The sequence below is a fragment of the Giraffa tippelskirchi genome, chromosome 13, assembly GCF_054371585.1.
Source record: "Giraffa tippelskirchi isolate mGirTip1 chromosome 13, T2T-mGirTip1v1.2.pri, whole genome shotgun sequence".
In the NCBI taxonomy this organism is placed as follows: Eukaryota; Metazoa; Chordata; class Mammalia; order Artiodactyla; family Giraffidae; genus Giraffa; species Giraffa tippelskirchi.
Genome location: NC_137287.1, coordinates 83,993,569 through 84,012,456, shown reverse-complemented (window position 1 = coordinate 84,012,456; position 18,888 = coordinate 83,993,569). Strand labels below are relative to the sequence as shown.

The 18,888-nt window shown below is 40.2% G+C and overlaps 1 protein-coding gene across 1 annotated transcript; it reads left to right on the top strand.

Moving 5' to 3' along the window:
- Nucleotides 1–12,036: 12,036 nt before the first annotated feature.
- Nucleotides 12,037–18,579, top strand: NKX2-4 (NK2 homeobox 4). The gene is made up of 4 exons (XM_081558728.1): nt 12,037–12,484; nt 12,895–13,688; nt 16,059–16,119; nt 17,478–18,579. Exons 1-2 carry the CDS (start codon nt 12,037–12,039, stop codon nt 13,500–13,502), a joined length of 1,056 nt encoding a protein of 351 aa, XP_081414854.1. The 3' UTR covers nt 13,503–13,688; nt 16,059–16,119; nt 17,478–18,579.
- The last annotated feature ends 309 nt before the right edge of the window (nt 18,580–18,888 follow it).

The following is an 18,888-nucleotide window of genomic DNA, read 5'->3' as shown; positions in this document are numbered from 1 at the left end:
AAGAAAGCAGTGAGTGAGAGTAAAATAAAGGAAGCAAGAAATAAGGCAAATATTCTAGGGAACAGCTATGATCAGTGATTTCATCTACTATTTAGAACTATTTAAGCTAACTTTCACATTTTTACAGCTGGGAAAACTGAGTTCAGAAAGTTTTAGTAAAATTCGCCATCAAATTTTACAGTTCAATAGAGTAGGAATCAACTGGAGTCTAATTCTAAAGCATGATTGCTTTTTACTATGCCATATTCCTCTCATAGAAAACTAACAAGAATGAAAATACGAATATATCAGAGCCCTAAGCTAAAATTTCTAGCTTGAATATTTATTTAAGAGTGGTTATTTCTGAATGTTATTTCAAAGGACTTTCCCTTTGCACTTTATATATGTCTTGGTTAATTTTCTTTCCTTATTTTGGTTTTTTAAATGAGCAATAGTAACTTAGTAAATAGAAGACTATTAAGGAAATATTAAGTTATGTGTGTAAAAGTGAACTAGACTGATTAAAAAACACATTTTAAAATAATTATCCAGTGTTGGTGAGAGACACAGGGACAAAAGGTTACATCACACATCATTGACATGTAAACTGATACAGGTTTTGGGGAGGGTAATTTGGCAACTTCTCCAAAAATGTATAATAAACTTACCCTTTGTTCCAATTTTACATCTAGAAATCCATCCTGAGGAATTATTTGTACCAGTACACACAGATCTCCACGTATTCACTGCAGCACTGTTTGTAATAGAAAGAAACAGGTGAAAAGGGAGAGGGAGGGACAGAGAGAAGAGGAAGGGAAGAAAGTACACTCGTTAACATGGGACCCATGAAATAAAATACAGTAAAACTATCACGGAATATTAATAATTAGAAAGAGAACATCTACACACACTGCCATTAAAGCACATATTTGTACTGACGAGGAACATATGTAAAAGTACTGATTTGCAAACTGATATAAAATACAGTTAAGTAAAGAAATCAGAATATATATGTAATGATGCCATTATATTTTGTAAGTGTGAATGCATAAGTTATACCTACATAAAGAAATAGAACTACAGAATATATGTGTATTCATACACACCTAGAAAATCATACCCAGAAAACCCTCCATAGTGATTACTTCTGGAGATAGTTGTGGGACTGCGTATTTGGAAAAATGACTTTCACTTTCACCTTGGCTGAGGTTGACCAACATTTTCTGTAAAAGCACCAGCAAGAAAATATTTTAGATGAGTGGGCCATATGGTCTCTGTTGCAACTACTGTACTCAACTCTGCCACTGATAAAGGTGTGTGGCTCTGTTCAATAAAATTTTATTTATGAACACTGAAATTTAAACTTCATATAATTTTAATGTCGAGTTTCATGGCAGCTTTTTCACTCTCATCCTCATCAAGAAGCTCTTTAGTTCTGCTTCACTTTCCACCATTACAGTCGCATCATCTGCATATCTAAGGTTGTTGATATTTCTCCCGGCAATCTTGACTCCAGCTTGTGTTTCATCCACCCCAGCATTTCACATGATCTTCTCTACATATATTAATAATATTAAATAAGCAGAATAACAATATATAGCCTTGTTATACTCCTTTCCCAATTTGGAACCAGTCCATTGTTCCATGTCCAGTTCTAACTGTTGCTTCTTGACCTGCATACAGGTTTCTCAGGAGACAGGTAAGGTGGTCTGGTATTTCCATCTCTTTTAAGAATTTTCCACAGTTTGTTGTGATCCACACAGTCAAAAGCTTTAGCATAGTCAACAAAGCAGAAATTTTTCTGGAACTCCCTTGCTTTTTCTACGATCCAAAGAATGCTGGCAATTTGGTTTCTGGTTCTTCTGCCTCTTCAAAACCCAGCTTGTATATCTGGAAGTTCTCGGTTCATGTACTACTGAAGCCTAGCTTGAAGGATTTTGAGCATAACCTTGCTAGCATGTGAAATGAGGACAATTATACAGTAGTTTGAACATTCTCTGGCATTGCCCTCTTTTAGGATTGGAATGAAAACTGACTTTTTCCAGTCCTGTGACCACTGCTGAGCTTTTCAAATTTGCTGACATACTGAGTGCAGCACTTTAACAGCATCATAATTTAGGATTTTAAATAGTTTGGCTGGAATTCTGTCACCTCTACTAGCTTTGTTCATACTAGAGGGTAATATGCTAAGTGAAATAAGTCTGAAAAAGACAAGTACTGTATGAGCGTTTAGATTTATTCATTTACATGTAGAATCTAAAAAAAAAAGAATCAACACAACAAAATATATAAACAGAGAACAAATAGATGTTTTCCAGAGTTAAGGGGAGTAATGGCAGGAAAAGAAATAGGTGAGGGAGATTAAGAGGTATAAACTTCCAATTGCAAAATAAATGAGTCGTGAACATGAAATGTACAATGTGGAGAATTTAGTCAATAACTATGTAATGTCTTTGTGTGTATTAAACAATATATCAAGGCTAGACTTATTGATCAGCTTGAAATGTGTAAAATTATCAAATCACTATGTAATGTAACAGGAACTAACATAGTGATGTAGGCAAATTATACTTCAAAAACAAACTCAGAAAAAGAGATTGGATTTGTGCTTATGCTGTATACCTTAAAACTTATGCAGTGCTGTATGCCAATTATATCTCAATACAACTGGAAGAAAAAAAATATTTTTTTCACTTGAATCACTGTCAATGTTGATCACATTTTAAGCTCTCTTCTACTATGACTATCAAATGAGATAAGTGCCTAGAGTTCATGCATGTATAGAGCACATCAGTAAAAGATGATTGTCAGTGGGTTTTAGGATTTTAGCCTTATCTCCACCTTACAAGTCTTCCCTGATAGCTCAGTTGGTAAAGAATCCACCAGCAACAAATGGGATTGTTCTAGAAAGTTCATTAGTAAGTCAATTGTTTAGAACCTGGCATGTATACATGTGTGTATACATATATGTATACAGAAGCATATGTTCATACATACATAAAACTTAAAATGATAAAGTAATACACATATATGTACATATAATTTAAAAGTGCCACAAGACTGGAAAAGGTCAGTTTTCATTCCAATCCCAAAGAAAGGCAATGCCAAAGAATGCTCAAACTACTGCACAATTGCACTCATCTCACATGCTAGTAAAGTAATGCTTAAAATTCTCCAAGCCAGGCTTCAGCAATACATGAACTGTGAACTTCCAGATGTTCAAGCTGGTTCTAGAAAGGGCAGAGGAACCACAGATCAAATTGCCAACATCTGCTGGATCATCAAAAAAGCAAGAGAGGTCCAGAAAAAATTTATTTCTGCTTTATTGACTATGCCAAAGCCTTTGACTGTGTGGATCACAGTAAACTGTGGAAAATTCTGAAAGAGATGGGAATACCAGACCACCTGACCTGCCTCTTGAGAACTCTGTATGCAGGTCAGGAAGTAACAGTTAGAACTGGACATGGAACAACAGACTGGTTCCAAATAGGAAAATATGAAGAGAGGCTGTATATTGTCACCCTGCTTATTTAACTTACATGCAGAGTACATCATGAGAAACGCTGGGCTGGATGAAGCATAAGCTGGAATCAATATTGCCAGGAGAAATATCAATAACCTCAGATATGCAGATGACACCACCCTCATGGCAGAAAGTGAAGAAGAACTAAAGAGCCTCTTGATGAAAGTGAAAGAGGAGAGTGAAAAAGTTGGCTTAAAGCTCAACACTCAAAAAACTAAGATCATGGCATCCGGTCCTATCACTTCATGGGAAATAGATGGGGAAACAGTGGAAACAGTGTCAGACTTTATTTTTGGGGGCTCCAAAATCACTGTCGATGGTGACTGCAGTCATGAAATTAAAAGACGCTTACTCCTTGGAAGGAAAGTTATGACCAACCTCGACAGCATATTAAAAAGCAGAGACATTACTTTGCCAACAAAGGTCCATTTAGTCAAGGCTATGGTTTTTCCAGTGGTCATGTATGGATGTGAGCTGGACTATAAAGAAAGCTGAGCACTGAAGAATTTATGCTTTTGAACTGTTGTGTTGGAGAAGACTCTTGAGAGTCCCTTGGACTGCAAGAAGATCCAACCAGTCCATCCTAAAGGAGATCAATCCTGAGTGTTCACTGGAAGGACTGATGTTGAAGCTGAAACTCCAATACTTTGGCCACCTGATGCAAAGAGCTGACTCATTTGAAAAGACCTTGATGCTGGGAAAGATTGAAAGCAGGAGGAGAAGGGGACGGCAGAGGATGAGATGGTTGGATGGCATCACGGACTCAATGGACGTGAGTTTGAGTAAACTCCGGGAGTTGGTGGTGGACAGGGAGGCCTGGCGTGCTGTGGTCCACGGGGTCGTGAAGAGTCAGACACGACTGAGCAACTGAACTGAACTGAACCATTTCAAGATCAGGATAAGGATGACAAAAATAAGTCTCCTCTTTCTGGTACCAGACAGGTTCCCTTTCCAATTTTCTAAAGCACTCAGGACACTCTTGATAATCACTTGATAAATAGTAATCACTTGATAAATTCTTGGGTAATAACTGTGTATGTTCATTACAGATGTTTTTGTTCTGGGGAATTTTTGTGTGAAAAGGAGAGACATGGTATGATAATATGATTAACATAATACCTTCTTATATTTAAGGGCTTTATGGGAGGAAACCAAACTTACAATTTGGCATCAAAGTATTGAACTGGACTGATAATTTTAAGTCAGAGGGTCATAGCCTCAGTATAAGAATTTTGTAATAGCGAAAGCGTAACAATGTTGTTTTTATGAAGTCTTCTTTGAAAAGTGTGGAGTTCATTCCTCGGCCATCAGAAGGCTACACGCCTCGATCAGGCTGCTTACTTTGCTCCCATACCCTGGAGTTACCTTAGCTGAGCTGGTGTTGAGGTCTCAAATTGTTGAGGAATGGCCACTTTAACAAGCTAACTTCAGGAAATAACTCCATCTGCTAGAGAACTATTAATAATTTTATATTCAGTGTTTCCTATGTGAAGCCCCCATGAGGAATTTCTTTCAGAGCACAGTATTAGGAAGTCCTTCTTTTCCTGAGGAATCAGAGGAGGGGGGTTTCTCCCCCCCCCAAAAAAAAAGTTTAACTGGCTTTTCAGCTGACCACTAAGAAGCTTACAACCAAGACTGAGGCTCAACTATAGGAACTCAGTAGGCTTTATGGCCCATAGAGCTGATGCTTCTTTCAGCCACATCTTAGCTTCTTACTTTCATGAGTATTTATCTATATTCATTTATTGCCTATGTACTTAAATGCAAGTACATATGGAATACTAAATAGGTAAAAGATTCTACAATTCTTCTTTTGAAATAGGTATAGAACAGACACTCTGATTTGATCATTTAAGATCCATGACCAAATCATCTCTTTATGCCACATAAATATTTTTTTCAAGAGCTGAGCACTTAAACAACACTTGTACCTTCCAAACCTGGGTTTTATGTGAAAATGATTTCAGAGGGCACTGGAAACCCCATGTTTCTTTTTGATCCTCTGGTGTCTTTAGAAAGCAATTCCTAAAGCACCATTTTCATCACCCTTTTAATCTCTGCAAATTGTTCATAAGAGCTGCATCAGGCAGACTGTCATCAATTATGTCCATAGTGACAGCTCAATCATATATGCACTACCACAGATTATTCTAAAGAAACACTGCATTTAAGACAATTAACTCCAGAAGAAATCTTCATACATATCAGACTATTTACAGAAAACTAAAACTTCATATGTGAAATAGTTCTCTTTCAGATCTTTCAGAGTATTTTATATGTTTATAATGGTAAGTACATAAAACACAAATCAAAACAATTACCACATATTTCATCATCTAACTCCTAGAATGATTTATGCACAACATTCAAGCGCAAACTACCTTTCGCAGGTCAACATTTATTTATCCCATTAAAAAGTGAACTTTAAACAATTAAAAATTCTATTTTAAATTTCTTTTACTTTGTAATTTAAAAAAATCTTTCACTCACTAAAATTTGCCATTTTCCTATAGTTAAGATAGTTTTGTTACCTTTTTAAAGTATTTTGCATGTACACATATACTTTTTATTTTGGAAGAGATGATTTATTCCAAATTTTACTTATTTCTCATGTGAGAGAATTATTTATTTTTAAAGACCTGCCGTATACCAATGTTGCTTTCATTCAAGCTGTATTGATTTTCTCAAGTAATTCTTATGTGGCATTTTTGGCCAAATTCCAATAGCTCTTGTCTCGTGATACTTGTTTCCAGTATTACCTCTGTAATTCCCTACACAGTTGCAAGATCAAATTTAGGACTTAATTTTCAAATACTTAATAAACACTAGTTTTACTGAAGAGTCATCTCATTGTTAGTTTACTTTACAAACTGGGTATTTTGAGTCAATATTTAGTAATTATCAAGCTCATCTGACAGGTTTGTTATAATTTAAGACTCATTTTACTAGATTTTTATTTGTTATTTTTTTTTAAAGAAAACCTTACAAGGCAACTTTTATCAATTAGTTCTCTTCATGCCACTCAGTGTCTATATAAAGGACATTAATAAAAAGTATTTCATATCAAGCTTTGTAAATTATTGAACCAGAAACTAAATTGCTTAAAATGTACCAAAACTGATTTTGATTTATGACATGAACACCAGCCTATTGCATCAAGCACAATTCTCAACCTAGAATGCAGAGACCTCCACTACATTTGTAGTATACAGAACAAACACAACAAAATTGGGCAACATTTCCTAATTATATTATTGTCATAGTTGTTTCTTCTAAAATATACATCTTGTTGTTGTTTAGTCGCTCAGTCCTGTCGGACTCTTTACAATCCTGTGGACTGCAGCATGCCAGGCTTCCCTGTCCTTCACTATCTACCAGAGTTTGCCCAAATTCAATTCATGTCCAAAAAATACACATAGTAAAACTTTATTAATAAATGCAACAAAGTTTATCAAAATCCCCCAAACTGAAGTTTCTTTTTCAAGTAAGTGACAATAACAAATAACCCCAGTACCTGACTCAGGTGGAAAGACAGATAGGTTCCTTGATAATCACAAATTAATTTGCAAACATAAGAAGATACATCTTTAATGGAACTTGTAGGACAGAAAGAGACTTTACAGTAAATTCAGTGAACCTCTTAGATTTGGAAAAATTGAGTGCACATGAGAATTAAAGTTATAAAACTGTGTTTTTTAAAAAGCTATATATAATCACTCAGGTTATGTGTAGAGATATGATGCAAACTTAGACTAGCTTCTCACACAAAATAATAAATAGAAATACAATTTTGCTTAAAATTCAAAAAATTCTTTTTTCCTATAAAAGAACAATTCAATTGCATTCCAAGACATGTAGAAATGTCAGATAATGTTCAATAGAAATGCTATTATAAAGTTTAAACATTCTGTGTAAGCAAAATATACAAGTAAACTTGTTGCTGCAATAAAGAATATAATTCCATATTGCCTGTCCTTGTTTCCCATATCATGTATTTAATACTTACTCTAAAAATAATTTTTAAAACACAGAAAAATTTAAATTTCTAGCCAAAGCCTGTAATCCTAGGGTAGGAGAGTTGTGCCCTAGTGGTCAATTTTCATAATTTTGAAAACTGACCAATATTTTTACCCCTATGATGTAGCATAACCTTATTCTCTACCTGACTGTAAAAGTTAGTATTACAATTCGACACTAGAAGGGAAGACTTCATTTTTGTGGGGTGTTTTTTTTTTTTGGAATCATTTAATTGATCTCATTATTATGATTCCAACAACAATCATATCTTTAACACCTACTACTCTTTCTCACATTGTACTAATAACCACTTCAATTTAAAATATGTTCATTGATCAGAAAAATATTTTCAAACTAAAAATCTGATGATCAGGAAACAGTGATTCAAAAATTTTTAAATAGAGGAGTTAAACTGCAAGAAATTTGCATTTGTGAAGAAATTATAAAAGGATGAGGCAGAGGGGGGCGGTTCAAGTTCTCTAACTTCTTCCTTTTGTCCTCCCAAGGAAAGTCTCATCCCTGGGCCCTAGCTGCATTTCAGGGCATCAGGGAGAGCAGAACTGAGGGTTAAGAGAAGGAACCCTGGTGGGGAAGTACGAGGGGTGAGGGTGGGGTAGAAATAACAGAGTCATTCTGTTAATAACAAAGGGTAAAATTAATACAAGAGACTCATAATAATTGACATGAACATTTAAAACAGAGTCTTTTAGGAGGAATAAAAAGAGATCAAATTTCAGAAATTGGTGAAATTTGTAAACATTTTCAAGTTTTTAAAACTTTGTGTTTCATATCTATAGCAATTTTGTTTCCTCCTTATAATCTCAATTTTGCTACAAAATATTAGCATCCTGACATATTCTTTTTGTTCCTCCCCTACTGCAAAGACAATATTTTAAAGGCACTTCCAAAGAGAAAGAATTTTATTGACAACTATTTTAAACTAATCACAAATGTGGCAAGTATCTCATTTCTAAAAGGCATGGATCTTGAATGTCAAGTAGAAAGTTGTATTTTCAAACATTATTTTCCTTTATAAGTAAATTCAGGACACACTAGAAAATCTACTTGCTACCTTAGAAAAACAACGCTGCCCTTTAAGTAACTGACTGGTTTTGCAAGGTCTCTCAGGCCTCTTTCTCTGAGCTTCTGTTTGACAAAAGCAAATCCTCTATTTGGGAAAGGCTCCTACCTCAGAGCTGTTTCACCAAATAATTTTGGCCCTAAGGTTAACTAATACATGAGAAATTTTCAATGAATACCACATTTTTGTCAGAAAGCCAAGAGATTCTATTGAATCTTTTTGTTTAGGTAATTTTTCTATGTCTGCCACAGTCCAATTATTAAGTTTTCAGTGGTGTGGTATACAAATGTACCAAAACCTAAGCTGTGGAAAAACCAATGTATCAAACCACAGGTCATCTCTCGTATGTAAAATGGCAGCATGTTTCAAGATGTACAGACTCAGCCAGAAGAATCAGGTAACTGTGCCTCTGAGCGGGGAAAGAGGAAGGCTGGAAGACGGGGTGGCAGGGTCATCTCTTTTCACCGTGTTCTCTTTGGTAGTATTTGTTGTTTTGTTTTTGTTTTTGTTTGCTGAGTGCCAGCATTGTTTTTAAGAAAAGAAAAAAACCAACAGGAAAACATTTCTCAGAAATATGTTTCCTGTGAAATCCAGTTTGGTCAATATTTAGCAATCTACTGAGTATTAATTTCCATACATAATTTAGGCAGACAATAATATGATGAAATGAATTTGATAAAAACCTTTAATGGAGTATCAACTGGATTATTCTAATTTGCATCTGTATATACACATCCTCCAGAATACATGTTTTCAGAATCATCTGCACACATTCAGTGTTTTCAGCAGGAAGATATGCAATTTCTGGAATGAGACCCAAACAATTGAGAGGAAGAGCTGCTAAGGATTGTGGATTTTTTTCATACCTGTTTACCTCTAGTAAAGGAGTACTACTAATTAGGGTATCAAGTTCCCAAGCAGCCAGAAAGTGACAGTCTGTAGAGAGCCTCCAGAAATGATAAAGTGCTTTCTTTATTCAAAGGTGTGAGCTTTCCAGATGTCATCGGACTTGTAGCAGGACCCACTACAGTTGAAAAACAAAATAAGCAACAACTTGTAGTTCAACCACTCAATGTGAACTGCTATCCTATCTTAAAGTTTATAAAAATATTACATGAGATGAAATGTATAGCCTGAAAACAGAGCAAATAATAACTGTCTGGAAAAAACTAATGATTAGCACTTTTGCAGCTTGGATAACTAATCAATATAAAGACTATGATATTAGGTTTCATTTTTGAAACATGTTTGAACTTTAAAAGTAAAACATAATGGTTCACAAATGACTTTTTCTGTCCATGGATGTTAAAACAACTATTTTTACTTAATCTGTTATCTTTGAGGAAAGTTTGAAATGAAAGACTGTCTACTATTTTTTATTTAAGTGGATCAAGTAAACAATATACTTTGAATTAAACCAAAACTTAAAAACCAAAGTGCAGTTTTCAAGATTCCAGCAACTACTTAAAAACATACATAAATGCTTCTCTGTAATTCATTAATTTAAAAAAAATTAAGTAGGCAATTCAACTGCAGGTAAGGATGAAGACCTAGCCCAAATGTTTCAAGCTCAAGAAAGACCTGTCAAAGTGGCATGGTGTTAAAACTGTAGCAATACTAATATTGCTAAGTAAATAACTGACATCTGCAAGTAATCAGGGTACCTTGTCTTTTGTTCTTTCAGTATTTTAAAATACTAATACTCTACACACTTGCCTGGTTGACACTTTCTTCCCATAGGTAAATATGGGTCCCTTCTCCCCCATCACACCCCCCCAGATTCTTCGCAAAACTCATTGAAATGAACAAAACAATGATTAAAACAATAAAAGCAAAACCATGGAAAACATTCCGATCAAAGTACTGAAACCAAACAAGAAAAGGAATAGGTAACTGTTCTTACCTTCAAGATGTGTACTATTAGATTTTACGTTCTAATAGGTTAAACTGGAATTGTTTTCCTACATCCTGTTCTTCTGTTTTAAACAATAAAATCTTGCTTAACAAAGCACTCTCCCTGTTTTTCTTTCTCCTGCCCCAGGCTCCAGGAAACCTTAAAAACTGCATCTTCGTTTCCCCAGCCGTTTTAAGTGAAGGACTGTTTTCAAATTTTAGTCAATATGCTTCACAGACTTCTTTTGTCATATTCTTTGTCATGTTCAGCATTCATAGGAAAGTTCACAATGTCTAAGTTCTTCTATGCTATGCAGGTAAATTTACAAATCAAAGGATGACAAAGTTTTTAAAAAAATCATTTATCTACAGTTGCGTGTCTTTCAAGCCAAAGTACCATTTTCACCTGATTTCTGTATTCATTTCACATTTTTAAGCAGATTATATTTTTGAACAATAAAAAGACCCATTTCGAATAGCTAGAAATTTTGGACTTTGGGGGTGTTTTTTTTTTTTTTTGATTACTGTAGTGATAGGCCAGTAAACCCCAAGTTGGATATTTTCACTCGGTGGAGGGGGGGGTGTGTGGCAGGAAAACAAAAGGGAAAGAAACCTGTACAGAACTTTACAGGTGCGAGCTGAACAGGAAACATTAGAACACATTAAAACCTAACCTCTTTCCCTTATCTAACCTCTATCCCCACAGAGCAGAAAACAGAATACTTACAAATTAGCATCCGTATATTTGTGTCTCTGTGTGTTTTCTCTTCTTTGAATTTGGATACTTTGAGCTAATTTGAAAGTGCCCGGTTGGTTGCCACAAAATGATGCTTGAGAGTCTAAAGACGCATAAATTAGAAACCCTACAAAGGCAGAGGACGGTCATTGTACCTCATCTCTTTATGCGCTCTTACGGTGACCCAAGAGTTTTTTTTTTTTTTTTTAACACTTTAGATGATGGAGCAAGTGAGAGGCTGATAGCTGGAGAGGACTAGGCGAAACCGCCATCCGCTCTCAACTTAGCACCATTCTGTCCACCGCCACCCCCCGCCCCACCTCCAAATACACTGGACTTGCTACCAAGTCACTTTAGGAAACTGGGGTCTGATGGGCAGAGGCGCGGAGTCCTTCACATCCAGCCTCGACGCCAGCCTCAGAGCTTCCGTTTCTGATGCTCCAGGGCTAGGGAAACAGGAAGTCTAGATGGAAGCAAGAAGGATGGAGAAAGCGAAGGGGGTGATCTTTTCAAGAAACATCCAACTGCCCTCTTTACCTTTTTTGCCTCCTCTATGGGGAGTGGGGGTGGGGTGGGGGTGTTGGCGAGAGAAAAAAGATGTCAAGGACCATTGTTTGCTCGTTTGGGATGTTGCTCCGCCCCCCGAGTCTGTCGTAAACCCGGCGCCGGACTAAAATAACCCCCAGATCCCGCAGCTCTGGGGGTTCGCCGCGCCGCCGACTCTTGGTCACAGGCGCAGCCGCCGCGGCCGAGGTGGCGGCGACCCGCGCGCGCCCCGGGCCCCCCTACCTGGCCGCCCGCCGAGCCATGTCGTTGAGTCCCAAGCACACGACGCCCTTCTCCGTGTCCGACATCCTGAGCCCCATCGAGGAGACCTACAAGAAGTTCGGCGGCGCCATGGACGGCACGCCGCCCGGCCTTGGGGCACCCCTGGGGGCCGCCTACCGCGCGCCGCCGCCCGGGCCCTCCTCGCAGGCGGCGGCCGCGGCGGGCATGCAGCCCCCGCACGCCATGGCGGGCCACAACGCGGCGGCGGCGGCGGCGGCGGCGGCGGCGGCTGCAGCGGCGGCGGCCGCCACCTACCACATGCCGCCCGCCGTCTCTCAGTTCCCGCACGGCGCAGTGGGCGGCTACTGCAACGGCGGCCTGGGCAACGTGGGCGAGCTGCCCGCCTACACAGACGGCGTGCGGGGCGGCGCGGCCGCCGCGGCCACCGGCTGGTACGGCGCCAACCCGGACCCGCGCTACTCGTCAAGTGAGCGGGGCGAGGAGCGCGGGACGGAGGGCCGCGGACGGCGCGGGCGTTCCCCGCCGCAGCCCGGGGCGCGGGGAGCGCTTGGGAATGCGGCCGGGGATGCGCGGGGCGTCCTGGGACCCTGAGACACTGAGCGCGCGGGGCGTCCTTGGGCCCTGGGACCCCAGCGCGTGGAGCGTCCTTGGACCCTGAGACCATGAGCGCGGGGCGTCCTGGGACCCTGAGACCCTGAGCGCGCGGGGTGTCCTGGGACCCTGGGACCCTGAGCGCGCGGAGCGTTCTTGGACCCTGAGAGCCTGAGCGCAGGGCGTCCTGGGACCCATCCGGCCCCGCCGGCGTCGCGGCCGCCGCGGTGTGAAGAAAGCGGGGCGGCAGCGGCTGACCGGTCTTACCCTTGGGCCCCTCCCCAGTCTCCAGGTTCATGGGGCCGTCGGCGGGCGTGAACGTGGCCGGCATGGGGTCGCTGACCGGCATCGCGGACGCGGCCAAGTCGCTGGCTCCCTTGCACGCTGCGGCGGCGCCGCGGAGGAAGCGCCGCGTGCTGTTCTCGCAGGCGCAGGTGTACGAGCTGGAGCGGCGCTTCAAGCAGCAGAAGTACCTGTCGGCGCCCGAGCGCGAGCACCTGGCCAGCATGATCCACCTGACGCCCACGCAGGTGAAGATCTGGTTCCAGAACCACCGCTACAAGATGAAGCGCCAGGCCAAGGACAAGGCGGCGCAGCAGCTGCAGCAGGAGGCCGGCCTGGGCCCGCCGCCGCCGCCGCCACAGTCGCCGCGCCGCGTGGCCGTGCCCGTGCTGGTCAAGGACGGCAAGCCCTGCCAGAACGGCGCGGCCACGCCGACGCCCCAGGCCGGCCCGCAGCCGCCCGCGCCGACGCCGGAGCTGGAGGAGCTGTCGCCCAGCCCGCCCGCGCTGCACGGCGCAGGGGCCGGCCTGGCGGGGCTGGACGCGACGGCGGCGGGGGACTACGGCGGCGGCGCGCTGGGCGCCAACCTGCTCTACGGCCGGACGTGGTGACAGCGCGGCGGGCCGGGGGGGGTCCCGCCGCCGGCCGAGGATCTGCGTGCGCCGACGGCGGGCCCGCCGCTCACGAGCGAACGGACCGATCGCGGAGAGGGGCGGGCGCCGGGCCTCCGCTGCGGGTGGGGAGGCGACAAGCCCCGGAATCGAACCCTGAGATCGCGCCGGCCAGGAGGCTTTGAGGTGATTTCCTCCTTCCGGAGGTTCCTAAATTGTGTAAAAAGCCGGCGGAGTCCACATCCACCACCACGTTCCTAACCAAAGCTCTCGGAGTTTTAAACGTTGGAGACTTAGGTGGTGTTTGTAGCTCTAAAAATCAACCCAGCTTTAACAAGGTTTTCTTCTTGAAGTGGAACTTAGCTTGGGAGATTCATTTTCGAACCCCCCCCCACCGCTCCCCTCGCCCCCGCTTAAGTGCAATTTCATTAATGTTTGATGGAAAGTAAATTGAATTGTAGCTCAAGGTGGATCATGCACATAGCAACATTACTGCAGAGGAGTTATTGCCATTTAGAGAAATGGAATAAACGTAATCAACATATTGCTTATACGAATTGATACAGCTTTTTAAACTTAATACTGTTTTTTAAATGTTTTGGTCATGATTTGGCAATGAGTGTTTGTATATTATCCTAAAAGAGGCTTTTCCTCCTAAGATGCAGCTCATCAAAAGAAAGGATTGTAAGCTACTTTTTATATGGAAACTGGTCTGCCAAAATCAACGGACAAAATAAATTATACTCTATTCTACAGACATGTTATTTACTCTTTCTAAGGTATTTTATTATCTGAATTAAAGTACCTTGATAAAACACTAGAACAAGCAAGCAAAATTGCTAAGACAGACATCAATTAATTAATCTATTTTTCAAAGCATGTCAAGAAGGAAGAAAATAAGGTGACTTATTGAAAGGTAATCAGTGTGTAAAGAATAAGTAAAATGTTTATTATTTTCTCATATTTAGAAGTTAATAGGGGTTACACACCGATTTTGTTGGTGTTTTCTTGTACAAATAATGTATTTACTCTTTAATATGCTGGTTTATATTTCCTATGTTTCAAAAGGATATTTAAATATAACTTAAAAGAATTTAAGTGCTTTTTTTTGTAAATGTCAAATGACCATTTCTTTTTCACTAAGTTGTTTAGGCTTTTTTTTTAACACTAGTTGGCATGATGTGACAACACACCTCAGTTTATTCATGATTTAAAGAACTGGTAGTAGATTAAAAATGCTAAAAGAAGGCTGGAGAAAGTGAGTTCATAAAATGAAGAAAAATTAAAGACATAACATGGATAATGCATGTTTTATAAATGACAAAAACATTTCCCAGAGACCCTAAATCTCTTCTACATTTGAAATTTTAGAATTATAGTTTGAAGTGAAACATTTTATTTCATTTCATTGCTTCGGTATTTTTCTGAACTGTGCAAAGTGTTCTTAAAAGTTGCACTTTCTCTAAATATATTTTCTACAGTAAACAGTAATAAAAACTAAAAACTCCAGTTCCTTTCACAAAGAGAAAAAAAACACTAAAGAAGCAAGTGAATCAATCTTTATCAAGGGGCTGTGAATGCATTTTTGTAAAATGATAACTGATTTTTAAAACATTTTACATAAAAAAGAAAATTTGAGCAGAAAAAATATGAAAATGATGCAATACACTGTCAGAATTCTCCCAATTTGAGTTTTTGCATACTAATAAAATTGATTTTCAAAATGCTAGCCAGGCTAGCATAACTATTACTGATGTGCCAGATTTAAAAATGCTTCTTTATATTGATTCCTTCAAATTCTGAAATTCTACTTCTAAAAAACATGTTATAAAAGTTCACATGGTTTGTAATTTTTTTTTTTTTTTACAGCCCAATACTTAACAAAAACAGTAGCTTATGGACTAAGGGTTCCAAGTAACATATTTAAAGAAAATAAATCTTCATGCACAGTTTTTCCCTTGATAATTTCTGGAACAAAAAAAAATCCCTTAGACTAAGTGAACTATCAATCAAAAAGACCATTAAGAAGAAACAGCCTTCTTTATACAATATTTTCTGAAAGTGTATTTGGTACAGGCATATCTTTTTCCTTTCAGTGTTCCTTTAAATAGTAAGGAACTCAAGCCAGAGGTAATTGCTGCAGAGAGCTTAACATTCTACACCCAGAAATGTACTGAGTTTATGTGTGCACATCCAGAAATTAGGATAAGGTTTGCTTTTGAAACATTAAAATAGAAAATGTTTTTACTGTAGAAGAATTCCACATTCTGATTAATGTAAAACAAAAGCTTTTTTTCCTTCTTTTGCAATTAGTGCTTTGCAGAGCTTTTATAAAAACACAAACGGCCAGACTAGGTGAAACTCATTAACTGAAGAGGAGGATAAGTGTCTTCACAACCAAGAGGGAGGTTGGCGCAGGGTCTAAGTGGGAACAAAGCCCCTCCAAAGTTTAGCAGAGGCCACAGCAAAACTCGGTTTCAGAAATGCTAACTGTGGATGTCACAGTTTCCTAAAGGTTTTTGGGGTTTTACAGCACTCGAACCTATTTTTTCCCAGTTGAGGCACAGAAACCAAAATCCAGAATCCAAGTTGCAGAGAGGAACGGCGGAGATTGCAGGTACTTTTCTGAAATCTGTGTTTGGATGTAAATTGAAGTGGGGTGTGTGTGTGTGTGCGCGGACAATGTTGAAAGATACAGGAAGGGTGTTTTGTACATGGAAGAGGGGGTGTAACCAAGTTGTCTTCTGTTTGAGGCTTTGCTTAGAACTAAAACCTAACAGTCAGAACAAGTAAGTCAATCAGACTTTTATCAACACAGATGTTGTGTCCAAACTCCATTCTGCTATTGACTGTTTACTTTCAATTTAAAGCAAATCAGAGACAATCCTGTTCACTAAATGCAAGCACCTTCCAAAGACTTGCTTTGTTAGCTGCATTTCGTAATGATGATTTTTAGAAAGATTTTTAAATTTGTGAACCATAATCACATAAAGACCCATGACTGGATTTTTAGATATGAATTTATGCTTAAGATAATGCACAGCGTAGTGGTGATAAAAGTTTCAGATGTAGTTGAGAATATGATTGATACCGCTCAACATGTTAAATAGTTAACATTAACGTTAACATTAATATGTGGATAAAACTCTTTATGTTAATTACTCACGTCCAGTTTTTAAAAATACTACTTGCCATGCTCAAATCCAATGAGACAGGGGACTAGGATACATTTTAAAAATGAATTAAATAAGTAGACTTTTGCTGCTAGTGAAAATTGGCGAGCATCTGGAGAAGATTCAAAGAAGACTTGAAGTCAGGAGTCGCTCTCTCCAGTAAGTATTGAGATCACTTTGTGATTTTAGGATCACTTTTATGTCATTTTTTGAGCCCGGAGGTTTGGAAGCTTCTGAGAGAGGTGTTTTGGTTTCCTTTGTTTTTGCTTTAGAATGTTGGAATGAAATGCCTTTTATTTCAGTTTCTAAATTTCCATGTAACCTCTTTCAGTAGTTGCCTAGGTGATTTCTAATAAAAGTTGAATCACAAATGTTGCCTAAGTTTAAGTTGTGCAAACTGTTTTGCGGTAGTAAATGGTTCCATTCCCATTTCACACACACTAGTTAAATCCTGTTACCTCTGGCCCTCGTGCCGTATATGCGGTATCAGATAACTAGCAATGCAGACGTTCCCCTCACCCTGAGTGGAGGAGAAATCCGCCGAGAATGGGCCGCTTGCTAGTTGATCAGTTTTGACGCTCGCGGGCCGGAGGCTAGCGGGTCTGCTCCAGGCAGCGGCGGGGCCGGATGAGCCGGATGCGGGCCACGCCCGGGGCCGCGCCGCCTGCGAACCCGACGTCCTGGTTACGTCGGAGCACGACTACATTCTGATTTCCAAGCCAAGCGAAATTCACTTACCCTCAGGCTTAGAAATGAAAAAACAGCAGCCTCGGAGAAGACCCTTTCAGCTGTCTGCTTCCAGGGCCGACGATCGCATCTGTGCGGGGAGCCGAGACGACGCTGGCTGGCGGAGAAGCTGCGGCGCAGGGCCCAGGGTGATGCCGCCGACGCGCGCCCCCGAGCCGCCCGCCCGGCCCTGGCTCGGGGTCATCCTGCTGGTCACCTCCCCACCTGCTTCCCCGACGCCGCGCGGCCGGACAGCACTCCGGGATGGACGGATGGCCGTGTGCCCTCGACCTTACCCTGAAGACAGACGCTCACCACCGGCTCTCAGCGCCGCGATAAAGTCGGTCTGTTCCCAGGTTCTTAAATGCTTAAAACCCTTTAACATGAGACCTTGAAAAACTTGGCCCTATTCAAGCATACTAAGGTGGAGTACAGTTAGCTCCACAAAATCGACCCGTTGGCTTTATTTACTCCTTAGTGCGGAGGGGGATAGTTGTAGCTTTAAACGCGCCACTGAAAGTTCTAAAAAGCCTTTGTTGAAATAACGGGGCCTTTTTTGGGAAGATTCAAACGTGGGGACAAGTTGGAAAGAGATGTCAGAGTAAGGAGAGAAAAGGAAGCGAGGGCTCACCACCTGCTAGAGGAAATCAAGGGGCTTAATTTTCCCATCAGGCTTTTGCTTAGATGTCTTCAAAACACTCAAAAACGTTTTCAAACAATGTGTTTTGATCAGTTACGTGCAATGGTGCAAAAAAACAAGTCAAAAACAATTACTTTTCATGAAAACTTAAAAAACTAGACCAAAATTAAAGATCTGAGAAAATCTAGGTCCTGTGGAAGCGTGGCTATAGGGTACTTATGAAGCTGTATACCTTAAGACATGTACATGGGCTCCTTTGGAATATGCAATACTTGATTCAGGTGTTACACATTTTTAATATTCAGAAGATAACAGCATTATTCCTTCACTGTATTGTGATGGTAATATATAATGGTTAATTCCCAGCAGAGACTCTTTATCTCAACAATAAAGAACCCTGCTCTATTCACCCATCATCAGCAATGAACTCAATAGCTTCAAAATACCTTCCTATCCAAGGTTAAGGTGGGATTTTTCCTGAATAGATTTAAGATTAACAAGTTGCCTTTGTTGAATATTAAAGCAAAAATGTCGAAAATCAGAAAGACAGAAACCTTATTTTACAATCTGAGGCTAGAATGGAAAAGTGGACAAGTCATCATGCGTGTGTCTAAATTTGTTGTGGAAAACGAAAAACACATATGAAGTGCTTGTATGTGACCTGCAAGCATAAATTTTAAGGAATTAGTGTACTTAGTAGCAAGGAAAAAATGAGTACAAATTGGAATCTATTGTGAAATAATGCAAAAAATATACCAAGCAGCATAGACAATTTAGCTAGGAATTAAACTTTTCAGGTTTTCTTTTTTAAATCCTTTATTCATTTCTGGCTGTGCCGGGTCTTCAC